Source organism: Garra rufa, chromosome 6 (assembly GCF_049309525.1).
Source record: "Garra rufa chromosome 6, GarRuf1.0, whole genome shotgun sequence".
NCBI lineage: Eukaryota > Metazoa > Chordata > Actinopteri > Cypriniformes > Cyprinidae > Garra > Garra rufa.
The window spans coordinates 43,991,477-44,007,324 of NC_133366.1; the positions used below are offsets into that span (position 1 = coordinate 43,991,477).

At 32.9% G+C, this 15,848-nt stretch overlaps 1 protein-coding gene across 1 annotated transcript; it reads right to left on the bottom strand.

Moving 5' to 3' along the window:
* Positions 1-8,971: 8,971 nt before the first annotated feature.
* Positions 8,972-15,542, bottom strand: xpa (xeroderma pigmentosum, complementation group A). The gene is made up of 7 exons (XM_073842981.1): positions 15,529-15,542; positions 13,890-14,074; positions 13,693-13,803; positions 13,496-13,601; positions 13,112-13,277; positions 12,689-12,806; positions 8,972-10,536 (listed from the first exon to the last, which is right to left on the bottom strand). The coding sequence occupies exons 2-7, from the start codon at positions 14,065-14,067 to the stop codon at positions 10,382-10,384; spliced, it is 834 nt and encodes a 277-aa protein (XP_073699082.1). The 5' UTR covers positions 14,068-14,074; positions 15,529-15,542; the 3' UTR covers positions 8,972-10,381.
* Between the last annotated feature and the right edge of the window lie 306 nt (positions 15,543-15,848).

A 15,848-nucleotide genomic window follows, 5' to 3' on the forward strand; every position in this document is an offset into this window, starting at 1 on the left:
AATAAAAGTCAAAACGGCTTGCCATAGTGGTCCACTGAGTGTCACTGCACAGGTATGATCCCCTTACCGCTAATCATAGGTCTAGTAATGATAATGACGTAATGCTATAAATGATGATTACATGGCATGACATTAACTTGACACCTTTTTTTAGGTTGTCCTCCAAGCAAGGAGCAATAAGGACGTAAAACTAATACACGTAATTATATTTCAAGATGTCTGGCGATGTTTCAACGTTAAAGGAACGCTATGTCATGTTAAAGGGGTAAGTTTAGCCATTGGGGAATACGTAAGCAATTTTTATTTATTAAAACTTTTTTAAATGAAAAATGCCATGTCACATATATTTTTAAATATCAATAAACCAGCCACCAGAAGGTGTTCATTTACATATTTACTTGAATATCATATATACACTACCAGTCAAAAGGTTTTGAACAGTAGGATTTTAAATGTTTTTTTTAAAGAAGCCTGCATTTTCTTTGATCCAAAGCGCCTCAAAAGCAGTAATATTGTGAAATATTTCTACTATTTAAAATAACTGCTTTTTATTTGAATACATTTTTAAAATGTAATTTATTCCTGTGATCAAAGCTGAATTTTAAACATCATTTAGTCTTCAGTGTTACATGATCCTTCAGAAATCATTCTGATATGCTGATTTGCTGTTCAAGAAACATTTATTATTATTATTATTAATATTTAAAACAATTGAGTACAATTTTTCAGGATTTTCTAATGAACAGAAATATCAAAAGATCAGCATTTATCTAAAATAAAAAGCTTGGAGTCAGTATAATGAAATGAACACGTTTATAGCAAGGATGCTGTAAACTGACCAAAAGTGATATTAAAGATATTTATAATGTTACAAAAGATTTATATTTCTGATAAATGCTGTTTTTCTAAACTTTCTAACTCTGAACTTTTCTAACCTAAAAAAAAAAATCTACTCAGCTGTTTTCAAAATAATAATAATAATAATAATAATAATAAATGTTTTTTGAGCAGCAAATCAAAATGATTTCTGAAGGATCATGTGACTGGAGTAATGATGCTAAAAATAGGTAAATATTGAATAGTAAATGTGAAAAAAAAAATATATTTAAAAATTTTACTGTTTTTGCTGTACTTTGGATCAAATAAATGCAGGCTTGGTGAGCAACATTAAAAAGCTACTGTTCAAAAACTTTTGACTGGTAGTATATTTTAGTTTTTTAAGATCCTTCAATTAACTGACTAACTCTTCTTTCAACTGACTAACAAACTAAGCATTATATTGCATTTCTAGAATGTATCAAATATTATTTGTAGTTGCTGGCAGGATTCTCTTTAACACCATCCCTTTAATTTTGGTTACCACTACAAGCTTACTAGTAATAGTAAGCTTTGTAATATTAAGGCTTTTATCCATATTTAGGAACTGACTATTAATTCAACCACTGGCACAATTTACCCCAAAGCTTCTGACACAGTTACTATTTTAGGAAGGACTCGTGTAATAATTCAAAGTTAAACTTTAACCTTAAAAATAAATCGATAATTAATCAACGAGTTTTGAATATATATATTTTTGCCTTCAATAAATTTAGTTTAAAATAATATTTGTGTAGAAAGTTTATTTTGACATGCAAAAGACAGTTTGTAGAATTAAAACAATATAGTTTCTTTTTTATGTGCAGCTCTAAATCAAAGGCAGCTGTATACGATGTGTCCTTAATAAATCTTAATTCACATGACAAATATTGCAGGCAGTTTCCTAGATCAAAGGGACGACACAGCACACCCCATTCTCCACTACTCTACACAGGTATTATTAGACATCATGTCATAGTCCACAAAGCTTAGAGCAAAACACTGTGCTCAGAAGAGCCGTGGGCCTATTGTGGGCGCGCGCCTCCTAGAAGCGCATAACCACTCGCATAACGCGAGTATAGAAACATTTGTTGTCGACTGAATGTTATCAATGTCCGCCTCTGGGCCGCGACAGCTGCATGCCCGTATTAGAGCCAGTGCCTGCTGCCAACCCGTACAGAAGGCAAGTTGGCCCTGGGAAAGAGACATGAGAACCACAACCCAACAAAGCGAGAGAGAGAGAAAAGAACAACTGCAGAGGTGTGAGGGATATGACAGTTTGAAATCATGGCATCCAATAAGAAAGAAGGCTATACAGACTTTTACAATAAATCTAAGATGGTGACATCCAGTCTAATAACAGCACATTTGCCTATAAATCCTAATTTTCAAAATGCAACATGAAACTTTGACCTTGGTAATTTTTTTTATAAAGTTCAGTATTATCATATTTTTGTAATGGAATATATTTTTGTCAAATTTAAGGTAGCTTATCCACAATAAATACAAACTGGCTGCTTAGAGGACTCCTATAGGCAGGGGCGGACTGGGACAAAATTTCAGGCCGGGAAATCTCACACTTATCCAGGCCATCCCACACACCCACACCAAAATTTGAAACCACGGACAATATTTTTTCATCATCACATAAAAAAAGTTTAAATCAACTGGGTAAAATAAATAAAGGCTATCTCTTGAACTTCCAATTTGCTTTTTAATCTTGTTTAATCTCTGTCTCTCATGTGTGTTTACTTTTTTAACTAATTTTCTTGTATCTGTCACTTTTTTCATAAACACATCTCCACCTTGTTGCAAAACAACCACCTCACTGTAACTTGTTTGCACATACTATAGGCCTACAATTATTTTTTGAAAAAATTAACCCCTTAACTGTCACCCCCCATATTTTAAAATAAGCATGAAAGTGCACTATCCAAACTTGTTGTAATTCATGAACACTTTGTAATACAGATCTAAGGTTGGTCTCTTTTTAAAGAAGACAATCAGTAGATTATTGCAGAAGTGGAATTTAAAAACAAAACAAAATAAAGTAAAGTAAAAACAAAATCTAAATTTACTGTAAAGAAAATACACAGTAAACTTTTTATTATATTTTATATAAAATACATATTTTACATAATAGGTTCTATCCTAAATTTAATATCGAATTGAAGCCTAAATAAGTTATGTTCCAAGTTTAAAGTTGATTTGAAAAAAAAAAATGAGGTTCCTGTAAAAGTTTGTTTAGGGCGTTATACCACAAACAGCCACCGGGTGCTCACCAAACGCCATATATATTATTTTATGTATTTTTCTGTCACAAATGTCTATTTTTTTCTGACATTTTTCATTCTACTACAAAATAACCACAAAATATCGAATCCTGAGTTTTAGACCTTTTTAATGACATGTTTTTGTCAAGATTGTAAAAACTTGTGATTCTAAAAGACCATAATGCATTTTGTAATATGACACTTGACATTGCTACTAAGCTTTCAAATGATATATAATTTATGATAATTACTAAAACATCTGATAGAGAAAAAGGAGAAAAAAAGGACAAAAAGAAAAAAGAATGCCACTACATTAGGACCATGTGTTAATGTTAATGTCAAAATTAGAACAACAAAAATTAGCTACATCTTGAATATATCTTTATTTAAAAATCTTAAAACTGAACATGTTTTTGCATTATCATGGGCCATGTTTTGCCCTAAGGAAAATTAACCATGGTATTATTGAGCCTATGGTAAACGTAGTAACCCCCTTTTCTGGCAGATTGATTCCCATTAGTATAATCAGAGTTTTATACCATGGTGAAACTATATAGTGTAGCAAAACCACTGTATATTGTATAATTATTGTATAACTATAGTAAACTATAGTGTTTTATGTTTAGTAAAACCACAGTTAATTTTCAGAAGGGTAGCTCCCTAAACCTGTTTTAAAAGGATGTGAATATTTGTAGGCTAAATTTCTAGGCTTTATAATTGTAATTCTGTTATTTCGTTAATTTCAGCATTTGACTGCTACTGCTAACATTTGTTATCAGTTCAATGCTTAAGTAAACAAAGACAAAACTACAATAGTCTATTTACAGATGTAACTGACCTGCACTTTAGGTCCTAAACAGGACAGATTTGTCTCTGCTCCACCTGGGCACTTTTGGCGGACACGCGGATGCGAGCGCGCGGGAGTCGAAACGCGTGCCAGTCAAGACTAACCGATTTATGATTTATGAGAGTTTTATTATTGAATGGCTAATTTCGACATAACCACTTTAGTACTGTAGTACATTAGGCCGGCAGCAAAAACAATAACAACAAAAATATTAAATAATAATAATAATAAAAATGGGAGGTAGCGGGCCAAATTGGCTGCCAGTCCACCGGTTCTCCCGATGGCCAGTCCGCCCTTGGCTTTAGGGTTTTCTGGACAATAATCATGAAAATGTTCAATATCTTACCTTAAATGTTGCCAAGAAAAATAAACTCTTCTGAAGTAGAAAGTGTGGCATTATAGAATGCCAAAATTTACAAATGCTAACATTTTGTAAAAAAAAAAAATTGGAAAAAAATGATTAACTAGGGCTGTCAAATTGATTAATCGTGATTAATTGCATCCAAAATAAATGTTTGCATTTTTTATATATATTTTTATATGATTTATATATAAATATGAATATATAGATATATTTTGTAAATACATGTATTTGCATTTATAAATATACACAGTACACTACACACATGTAAACACAAACTTTTTTAGTGAATGCGATTATTTGCAATTAATCTATTTGACAGCTAGAGTCAAAACTGATATTGAAATAGTATGCCACATTAGAAATACATTAGAAATTAGAAATGCTAACATTTTGTCAAACAAAACTAGAAAAAATCACAATTAATCACATTCAAAATAAAAGCTTTTTTCAATGTTAATGAATTAGTTATCAAACTTAGATTAAGATTAATAAGTGCTGTAAAATATTGCTTATCCATATTTCATATTAACTATTGTATTAATAAAAAAATACAGAACTTCATTGAAAAGTGTCACCAACTTCTGAATGTACTTAAATTATTAAGCATTTTACAGTGTTTATTAATTTGACTGATTAAGAAAGTTATGAAGTGTTAAATGTAACTTAATTCCATTATTCAGCTGCAATAATTGTGGAGTTTTATGAATTTTATTTTGCACAAAAAAGTTCCAATATTATCATATTTTTGTAATAGAATATATTTTGTCAAATTTAAAGTAGTTCATCCACTATAACCCTCAAATGGCAAGACTTTACTGCTTAGAGGACCGCTATAGGGTTTTCTGGACAATAGATATTCAGTAAGTTATGATGCTAAGAAAATGACCTTCAAAAATAAACCTACCCAGAAAAAAAAACTAAAGTAAAAAGTGTGACCATTAGCTACATTATAAAGCATTTAGAAAGGGTAACATTTTGTCAGACAAAAATGGAAAAAGTTTATTAAACTAGGCACGTCAAATTAATCCACAATAAATATTTTTATATGATTTATATATAAATATATATTATATAAATGTCGTAAATACTTGCATGTACAGCATGTGTGTGTATTTATAAATGTCAAAACTGACCTTCCATTTTAATTCCATTAAACACCCAAAAAATATATAAACATTTGCAATAATTGGAGTTTAACACACACAAAAAAACCTAATTACCAAGTGCACTTTTTATGCAGCAAAAAATTGGAAAAGATAAAAAATAAATAAATAGACAATATGACTGTCAAATTATTAATCGTGATTAATCGCATCCAAAATAAGTTTAGTAAAGTTTGTGTTTACATAATATATATGAGTATTGTGTGTATTTATTATGTATTTACACACACTTGCATGTACTGCTTGCTAGAAAATGCTATATTTATATACAAATATTTAACATTTTTAAATTATATATATATATATATATATATATATATAAATATAAACATTTTTTAAATATATACATGTATGTGTGTGTGTGTGTGTGTGTGTGTGTGTATGTGTGTGTGTGTTTATATATATACATTATACCACAGTACTCATATATTATATAAACACAAACTTTTATTTTGCATGCAATTAATCATTTGACAGCCCTAGTAGACAATTACTAGACAAAAATAAATAAATAAATAAAAATATGTACCAAACATTTTTAAAGAGATGCCAGGCTGCACGTACCCCTCCTTGGCAGTGGTCAATCTATCCTCCAGAGTCGTGGAGGAGCGGGGTAAGAGGCTATTTAGGACACCTGCTAACAGTTTGTAAAGCATTTGCATATGAAGTAAATGGGCCCACACGCATCTCATGTATTACCATCATGTGTGTGAAAGGCTAAAAGACGGATCCGCTAAGACAGCTGTATATATAACAGACTACATCGAGCGGTTTCAGAGCCGTCATTTTCACACCAGAATGCGAGCTGCTTAGAAACTTGTCGGTGTCTGAATTTTTAACGACCTCCACAAAGCTGTTAAATTTAGGCAGCTATTTAAAATGCGGACGCCACACATGCAAGCACTTCGAGATCAGTTACTCACAGAGGGCCATATAAAACAGCAGGTGGCAAATCATGAGTGCCATTAATCAAAGCACAGGCATTAGCGTGGTATGCCCTTCTCTCTTTCTCTCTCGCTCTACCTTGCTTTCCTGCTCTTTCAGCCTTACGTTGACCCGAGAGGTCAGCAGAGGCTATGGGACATCAGTAGCTGCACAAAGACACTATAGGCAATCAATGCAATTCTGTAGTTTATGTTCAAGCTCAAATTATGCTCTACTATATAGTATTAATGTTATGTTTTCAACTGTAACTATCAACAAACAGCCCTCCAGATCTATAATTACGATACTTGTGCGACTGCAGGTGGACAATTTAGCAGGCAGCTCGTCTCATGTCCCTGTGTGCATTAGTTGAGTCAGTGTGAATGATGATAAAAGCGTGGAGGGTTTTGAATTTCAGAAGTGCTATGCTGAGACTTCACAATTAGGTCATAAGAACGCACCAGGCATGAGAACAGAAATAAAAATGCCCCACTAAAGGAGCTTGAGGAATGAATTCATTACCCTTTGTGACGTTAACACTGTCAAATAATTTTGCGTCTGTAGTATGTCCATAGCTTACACAAGTTTTGACATGACACACGAATATGCAGGCCATTAAATCAATGGAAGGAAAATTTACGGTCTGAGGCAGTGAACATATGGCTTATAAATTATGGTAAAAGCTAGCTACAAGGAAGAGCTAACAGAAAACCAACCCACAAGCTCTAAGTAAGATAGAACTGTTTCTTGAGGACTAAATCAGCATATTAGAATGATTTCTGAAGACAAATTAGACGCAGAAGACTGGAATAATGATGCTAAAAATTCAGCTTTGCTATCACAGAAATAAATTACATTCTGAAACGTATTAAAATAGAAAAGTGATTTTTTAATTTAAAAAAAATACTGTATTTTTGATCAAATAAATGCATCCTGTGTGAAAAAAAATAGAGACTATAAAAAAGCGGTAACACTTTACAATAAGGTGTCATTCTTTAACATTATTTAATGTATTAACTAACATGAATCAAAATTTAACAACACATTACAGTATTTATTAATCTGTTAGCTAATAAAATACAGTTGATTGTTTGTTCATGTTAGTTCACAGTGCATTAATGTTAACAAACAACTTGTATTTTTTTAATAACGCATTAATAAATGCTGAATTTTAACATTAACTAAGATTAATAAATGCTGTAAAAATGCTTTTATCCTTAGTTCATGTTAACTAATGTAGTTAACTATTGTTAACTAATAGACCTTATTTTAAAGTGTTACAAAAATCTGTAAAAAAAAAAAATCTTGCTGAACAGTAGTAAATGTGACCCTGGAACATAAAACCAGTCATAAAGGTAAATTTTTAAAAATACATCTGAATATACATCTTAAGTAATACAGCTGAATAAATAAGCTTTCCATAGATGTATGGTTTTTGCTGAGATACAACTATTTGAAAATCTGGAATCTAAGGGTGCAAAAAAATATAAATATTGCGAAAATCTGCTTTAAAGTTGTCCAAATGAAGTTCTTATCAATGCATATTACTAATGAAAAATTAAGTTTGAATATATTTATGGTAGGAGATATTCAAAATATCTTAATGGAACATGATCTTTACTCAATATGGCATAAAAGAAAAATCTATCATTTTGACCTATATAATTTGTGACCCTGGACCACAAAACCAGTCATAAGGTTAAATTTTACAAAACTGAGATATATACATCATATGAAAGCTCAATAATTAAGCTTTCTATTGATGTATAATTTGTTAGGATAGGACAATATTTGGCCGAGATACATCTATTTGAAAATCTGGAATCTAAGGGTGCAAAAAAATCAAAATACTGAGAAAATCACCTTTAAAGTTGTCCAAATTAAGTTCTTAACAATGCATATTACCAATCAAAAATTACATTTTGATAGGTTTACAGTAGGAATTTTACAAAAAATCTTAATGTAACATGATCTTTACTTAATTTCCTAATGATTTTTGACATAAAAGAAAAATCAATAATTTTGACCCATACAATGTATTTTTGGCTATTGCTACAAATATAACCCAGCGACTTAAGACTGGTTTTGTGGTCCAGGGTCACAAATAATATATATACCACATCAACTACTTAGTATTTTATTAGAAACAAACAAACAAAAAATATTAGAAATTGTATCATTATAACAAATGTTTTTTGACATTACAGACATTACTAGAGTTGTCCTTCATTTGGTCATATTCTACAGTGGCCCAAAGGGGCCAAAGACTAAAAGGCTAACAAGATATAGGCGAACACAAATAATGACAGCAATGCAAGGCATGTGTAACCCTGCCTTAGTGGACACCATGACAAAAGGAACGTTCACACGTTCACGCTCTAACTCACACACGCAAACTTCACCATGATAAAAGCAAGCAAGCCGTCTGATCATACAATGTGTCCCTGAAGAATAATAAAACGCATGTCTGTGGTTATTGAGACATCAGATAATAAAAGTTGATAATGAGCAACGTAAACACTAAATGAAGTAACTTTCTAGTATGTGGAAAACCCCAAAAACATTTATTACAAAGAAATCTTTTTAAACAAACATTTCATAATCTAAATTCATAATTTCTAATACAGCATGTCGTATCTAGCCAACCCTGGCATCAAAGATAGTGAAAAAAAGTGGTCATTAAGGAATGACTGCATTCGTGCTTCTTGTGAATTAGGAAGGCTGATACTTTCAGTAGTCACGCAGACAGACTGAAACACAACACCGTGAGAGAATCGTTCAGTCTACGTATGGAATTATCAATATCTCTCACCGAACAAACAGGCACTGGTCTCTACGAGGTAGGAGAGTGAGAAATGAGATCCTGTTACCACTTCAACTTTGGACCAATTTGATGCTTCTGCTTTGTCATTATGATACCCAGGAATGATAATATCACTATCATATGGCAGATGTTTGGTAGCCACATGATAAATATTAAATAAACGCTTGATTGGGTGTAAAACTGAATATTTTATATCACTCTTCTGCATTTCACAGATTTAGAGTATGTTCAACAGTGTGCTCAACCCAAAAATGACAAAGAAGTCAACCTTGCTTCATCTATCAGTTTGTTCCTTTTTAGTTTTCTGAAAATAGTAGCTCTACAGTGACCTCTTGTGATCGAATCTACTGCCACGTACTCTAATCTTAATGAGATAGTTCACCCAAAAATTTAAATTCTATCATTAATTTCTCACCCTCACGTCGTTCCAAACTCATAAGACCTTCGTTCATCTTCAGAACACAAATTAAGATATTTTTGATGAAAACCGAGATCTTTCTGATTCTGCATAGAGTGACAGCAACTGACGTTTAAGGCGCAGAAAGGTAGTAAGGACATTGTTAAAATAGTCCATGTGACATCAGTGGTTCTACTGCAATTTTATGGAGCTATGAGAATATCTTTTGTGCACAAAGAAAACAAAAATAACACCTTTAAGCGTATCCTGTGCAGAGACTGACAAGGAATTATAGTTGAACCACTGATGTCACATGGACTATTTTAACAATGTCTTTGCTACCTTTCTGGGCCTTGAATGCAGTTGCATTGCTGTCTATGCAGGGTCAGAAAAATATCTTAATTTGTGTTCTGAAGATGACTGAAGGTCTTACGGGTTTGAAAGTAATTAATGACAGAATTTACCTTTTTGGCTAAACTATACCTTTAATGCTGACATTTCTTAACGTCAGAAGCCATAAATACAAAAGAGCACCACTATGCTGGTTAGGAGTTTCAGATACTCCAAATTGGTTCAACTGGAAACGGATGCAAACCTGTTTTAGTACCTGGACTCCGAGGTTGTAGAATGTGTCGAAGACCAGAAACAGGATCAGGATTATTCTTCGCTGACCTGGATCTGGACCTTGCTTTTTTGTTGTACAGTAGCTACAACAGTGAGACTCAAAAACATAGTTACATTTTCTCAAAAGTGAGTTCATGTCCACAGGTTTGACACACTTTCCTGTAGAGATCTTCCTCTTCGTCTAGCAGCTCCTCAGGGCCATAAACATGCTGATGACTGCTGGTATCTTTCTTAAACATACTACTCCTTACTGCCCGCCTCAACTCTGAAAGCCAAATGAAAATGAGAGCATTGTGTAAATACACACTGTGACCAAATTTAGCCAGTCTCTTGTCTAATCAGCACATCACTTTATAACATTTAGGGGTTTTTTTTGTTTGTTTTTATATGAGTATTCACTCTAAACGTACAACCTTTTCAAGTGGAAAAAGATTTAAAGGGATAGTTCACCCAAAAATGAAAATTTGATGTTTATCTGCTTACCCCCAATGCATCCAAGATGTATGTTACTTTGTTTCCTCATAAAAACACAAACGAAGATTTTTAACGAAAACCGGTGCAGTCTGCCAGCCTTATCATTGACCTGGATGGGCACCAGACCTTTAAAAGTAAACAAAAACATGCACAGACAAATCCAAATTACACCCCGCGGCTCGTGATGATACATTGATGTCTTAAGACACGAAACGATCGGTTTTTGTGAGAAACTGAACAGTATTTATATCATTTTTTACCTTTGATTCACAGCCACGTCCATCTGTCATGTGCACGAGTTTGGCATCAGTCACGTCAAATGAGCACGCGCTCTAGCGTAGAATACGCAAACGCCGGAAGCGATCTGTCGCATGTATACGACACTCATTGTTTACACAGTGCACAGAGATTGTGTGTGTATAGCGGCTATTCAAAATGGTAATTACTTGCGCGTATCCTGATTGTTTAAACCGATTTAAAGCTAAAAGATTACGTTAGTTTGCGCAAACTCATCCGGGACTTTTCACTGATTTCCCCTTACGACGTTTGCGTATTCTACGCCAGAGCGCGTGCTAATGTGACGTGACCATGGACGTGACTGATGGACGTGGCTGTGTATCTAAGGTAAAAAATGATATAAATACTGTTCAGTTTCTCACAAAAACCGATCGTTTCGTGTCTTAGGACATCAATGTATCATCACAAGCCATAGGGTGTAATTTGGATTTGTCTGTGCATGTTTTTGTTTACTTTTAAAGGTCTGGTGCCCATCCACTACCATGATAAGGCTGGCAGACTGCACCGGTTTTCGTTAAAAATCTTCGTTTGTGTTTTTCTGAGGAAACAAAGTAACCTACATCTTGGATGCATTGGGGGTAAGCAGATAAACATCAAATTTTCATTTTTGGGTGAACTATCCCTTTAAGTATACCGTTGAAGTCAAAAGTTTACATACACCTTGCAGAATCTGCAAAATGTTAATTATTTGACCAAAATGAGAGGGATCATACAAAATGCATGTTATTTTTTATTTAGTACTGACCTGAATAAGATATTTCACATAAAAGATGTTTACACAGGGGAAATTCATAGTTGAATGTATAAAAATGACCCTGTTCAAAAGTTTAATACTGTGTTGTTACCTGAATGACCCACAGCTGTGCTTTTTTGTTTAGTGATAGTTGTTCATGAGTCCCTTGTTAGTTAATAAAAATTCTTCAGGCCCTACAGATTCTTTTGGTTTTTCAGCATTTTTGTCTATTTGAACCCTTTCCTACAATGACTGTATGATTTTGAGATCCATCTTTTCACATCGAGGACAACTGAGGGATTCATATGCAACTATTACAGATAATAGGTTCAAACAATCACTGATGCTTCAGAAGGAAAAAATATGCATTAAGAGCCAGGTGTGTAAACTTTTAATTTGTAGGTCGTGTAAATTTAACTTATTTATTCTTGTGGGAGACATGCAAGTATCTTCTGTAGCTTCTGAAGGGCAGTACTAAATGGAAAAAAAAAAAATTCTTATTTTGCCTAAATATCATATATATATATGATATTTAGGCAAAATAAGAAAAATGATCACATCTTCAGTTTGTTCAAAATTTTCCCCCCTGGCTCTTAATGCATCGTTTTTCCTTCTGAAGCATTAGTGAGCGTTTGATCCTGTTAACAGTTGCATATGAGTCCCTCAGTTGTCCTCAGTGTGAAAAGATGGATCTCAAAATCATACAATCATTATTGGAAAGGGTTCAAATACACAAAGTGTATTTAAATCATTTGTATGTAAACTTTTGAACAGTGACATTTTCATAAATTCAACTATTATTTTCTCTTGTGAACTATGTGAAATACATGATTTTGTAAACTTTTGACTTCAACTGTATATTTCAAATCTGGCAGTCAACGAGTAACTGCACCAGACTGGTCAGCTTTCATACCTTTAACCTTTTTATTAAAGCGTTTCTGCTTTTGCACCTCCCTGTTCTCCTCTCTGCTCTCCTTGGCCTCCTCCAGAGCTTCCTCACTGCCCCACACCTCCATAGCACGCTTTACCACCTTTAATAATAATAATAAATGTTTCTTCATCACCAAATCATCATATTAGAATGATTTTTGAAGGATCATGTGACACTGAAGACTGGAGTAATGATACTGAAATTTCAGCTTTGCCATGACAGGAATAAATTACATTTAAATTGTAATACAGTTACATAATATTACAGTTTTATGATAACTTTGATCAAATAAAAGTACACTTTTTTAACCAAAATTAATGAATCATTGCAATTTTCAGTTTTTCTGCTTTTTTTTATTTATCCTTAGAGGGATTTGAGTTTAATATTTGGATGTGTTGAACCCACCTGTGTCTTCAAGTAGAGTTTCATGTCTCCCCAGTGTGGATTGTGAGGATTTTTCCTCAGAATAAATCGCAACGGTGGCTCCCTCTTATCCAGATCACAATCCTTCAGGAGGAAATTCTGTTTGGCTTCCGTACGAGATATTAGCTTGTGTTTCACTTCGTTGTCTCTATGCAATCATAAATTGATATACGCATACACATTACAGTGCTTGTTTTGAGCAGATGTTGAACTGCAGGTGCACAGGAAACACAATAAGTACTGAAACTTAAATACTGAGATAAACAATGATAAATACAGTAGAAACAGCTCCAGCTGGTAAACTCAGTAGGCTCTGTGCCACTAATTTAACAGTATATTTGAACTCACTATGAATGGACGCCTTACCTGCATTTATCACACACAGACAGATCAAAACTGTTGCTGAGATAAGAGTCCATAAATGGTTTTAGACAATCCTCACACATAAGATAATCAGGCTCCATCACTGGGGCTGAAAAACAGAAGTTCAACTTAAGTAAAAAAACTTACAAAAAAAATAATAAAACATGCATATGTTGATCAGTGATGCCATTGTTGATCACCTGGTTGTTCAACCACTCTTTTTTCCTGCTGCTCATCCTCTGTTGTCTCCTCTTCAATGAAAAACCCTGCACCTGAGTCTATAGTTTTTGCCACTTTAGCACATGTAGCTCCTGAGGGAAGACAGATTATTATACACCCTAGCACATGGAAAAGTGAAATTCGTGCAAATTTGTGTATATGTTAACACATGGGGAACCTTCTGGAGCTGAAGATGGTCTATTAGCGAGCCTGGCTTGCCTGAGCATTAATGCCCGTTGTCGATTTCGTTCAATTTTGGCCAACATATGTGGTGTTAAGGACACACTGGAATTGCTTGAAGAGTTTGCAGCATTTGGCGGGGCATCTTGAGAATGACTGGCTTCTGGGACATCCATGATCAGTCTATATATAATATGTACAACACTAGTTAGGACACATTTTAGTCATTCACAATAATAATCAGTAAGCACAAAGATCAAAACAAGCAACATTTAACCACAATCATTAAGACAAATATAATTCAGTAAATTAATAAATAGATGCACAAAACAAGTTTTTGATTTTTATGTTTTTTTAAATAAGTCTCTTTCGCTCACCAAGCCTGCATTTATTTGATCCAAAATATAGCAAAAACAGTAACATTGTGAAATATTTTTACTATTTAAAGCAACTGCTTTCTATATGAATATATTTTAAATGTAATTTATTCCTGTGATCCAAGCTGAATTTTTAACATCATTACTCCAGTCTTCAGTGACACATGATCCTTCAGAAATCATTCTAATTTGCTGATTTGCTGTTCAAGAAACATAAATAGAAAGATCTAGACAGTATTATAGAAAATACTAGTTTTATTTAGCAAGGATGCTTTAAATTCATCAAAAGTGATGATAAAGAGATTTATCAGGTTACATAAATGCTGTTCTTCTGAACGTTCTATTCATCAAAGAAACCTGAAAAAAATTCTACTCAGCTGTTTTCAACATAATAATAATAATAAATATTTTTTGAGCAGCAAATCAGAATATTAGAATAATTTCTGAAGGATCACGTGACTGGAGTAATGATGCTAAAATATGAGCTTTGAAATTACATTTTAAAATATATGCAAAAAGAAATCAGTTATTTTACATAGTAAAAATATTTAAAAATTGTACTGTGTTTGCTGTACTTTGGATCAAATAAATGCAGGCTTGGTGTGAAGAAGAGACCTTTTTAAAAACATTAAATAGCATACTGTATAAAAGCTTCTGACTGGTAGTGTACATACAAAAAAAAATCGAACAAATCGAATTTAATTTTTTATTGCTCACCTGTGGTGATAATAAAATGTATATAGCATATAGTATAGTTAGTTACTATAACATCACCCTCCCACAAAAAACTTTTGGTAATTATGTACTGACCAATAATCAAAACCTTTCAAGCATTTAACCACAATCCAATGAATTAATAAATGAATAAATACATTCATTAAATATTAAAGAAATCCCAAATTAGATTTAACCTATTATAAATTTACAATGGTAATATGCTGATAGCAGAAACTAAAGTTGGTTACTATAATCACTATTAACCAATCACTGGATAAGTACATAAATATTACATAGATTCCTAATCAAATATATTATATGTGAACCGTGGTAATAATAACACGTATACAGCTTAAACAGTGGTTACTATAACACATAAAGCAAAGAGCTCGAGATTTCGTACCTACAAGGAATCTATAAAACGATGTCTCACCGGAAACTTTGTTTTATGTTTTTATAGTTGGAAAATTAAACGAAATCTTGAAAATACCAGTCAAGTTTATCAGTTTATTGTTTACAAGCGTGGTCTACTGAGCTACTTACTGTATGTTATGAAATCCTTCTCTTCTTTGGATATTTTGCGTGAAGACGCCAACATCGCCATCTATTGGTTCTTTTGTGCATCCACGTTGAGAAGGAACGTCAGTCATAGCAACAGAGTTTGCAGAATCCAGTGACCGCGAATGTTATTAATTTATAATACTTGTTATTTAATTATTACATGTAAAGATCTAACAGTACCTATTTATATTTTTTTTAAAGGAAGAAGTACACATTTGCACATACAATGCATGTTTTGATTTAATTTGTTGAAACATTTTGACGTCAATAACGATCGATCGATTAGAAAGGATGGAGAAAAA

Excerpts from the sequence above, each read along its gene's own strand:
- xpa (XM_073842981.1), bottom strand. The coding sequence starts at position 14,067 with ATGGATGTCCCAGAAGCCAGTCATTCTCAAGATGCCCCGCCAAATGCT. Across the intron at positions 13,804-13,889 it reads ACCATCTTCAGCTCCAGAAG|GAGCTACATGTGCTAAAGTG; the intron begins GTTCCCCATGTG and ends GTCTTCCCTCAG. Across the intron at positions 12,807-13,111 it reads AACTCTACTTGAAGACACAG|GTGGTAAAGCGTGCTATGGA; the intron begins GTGGGTTCAACA and ends TTATTATTAAAG.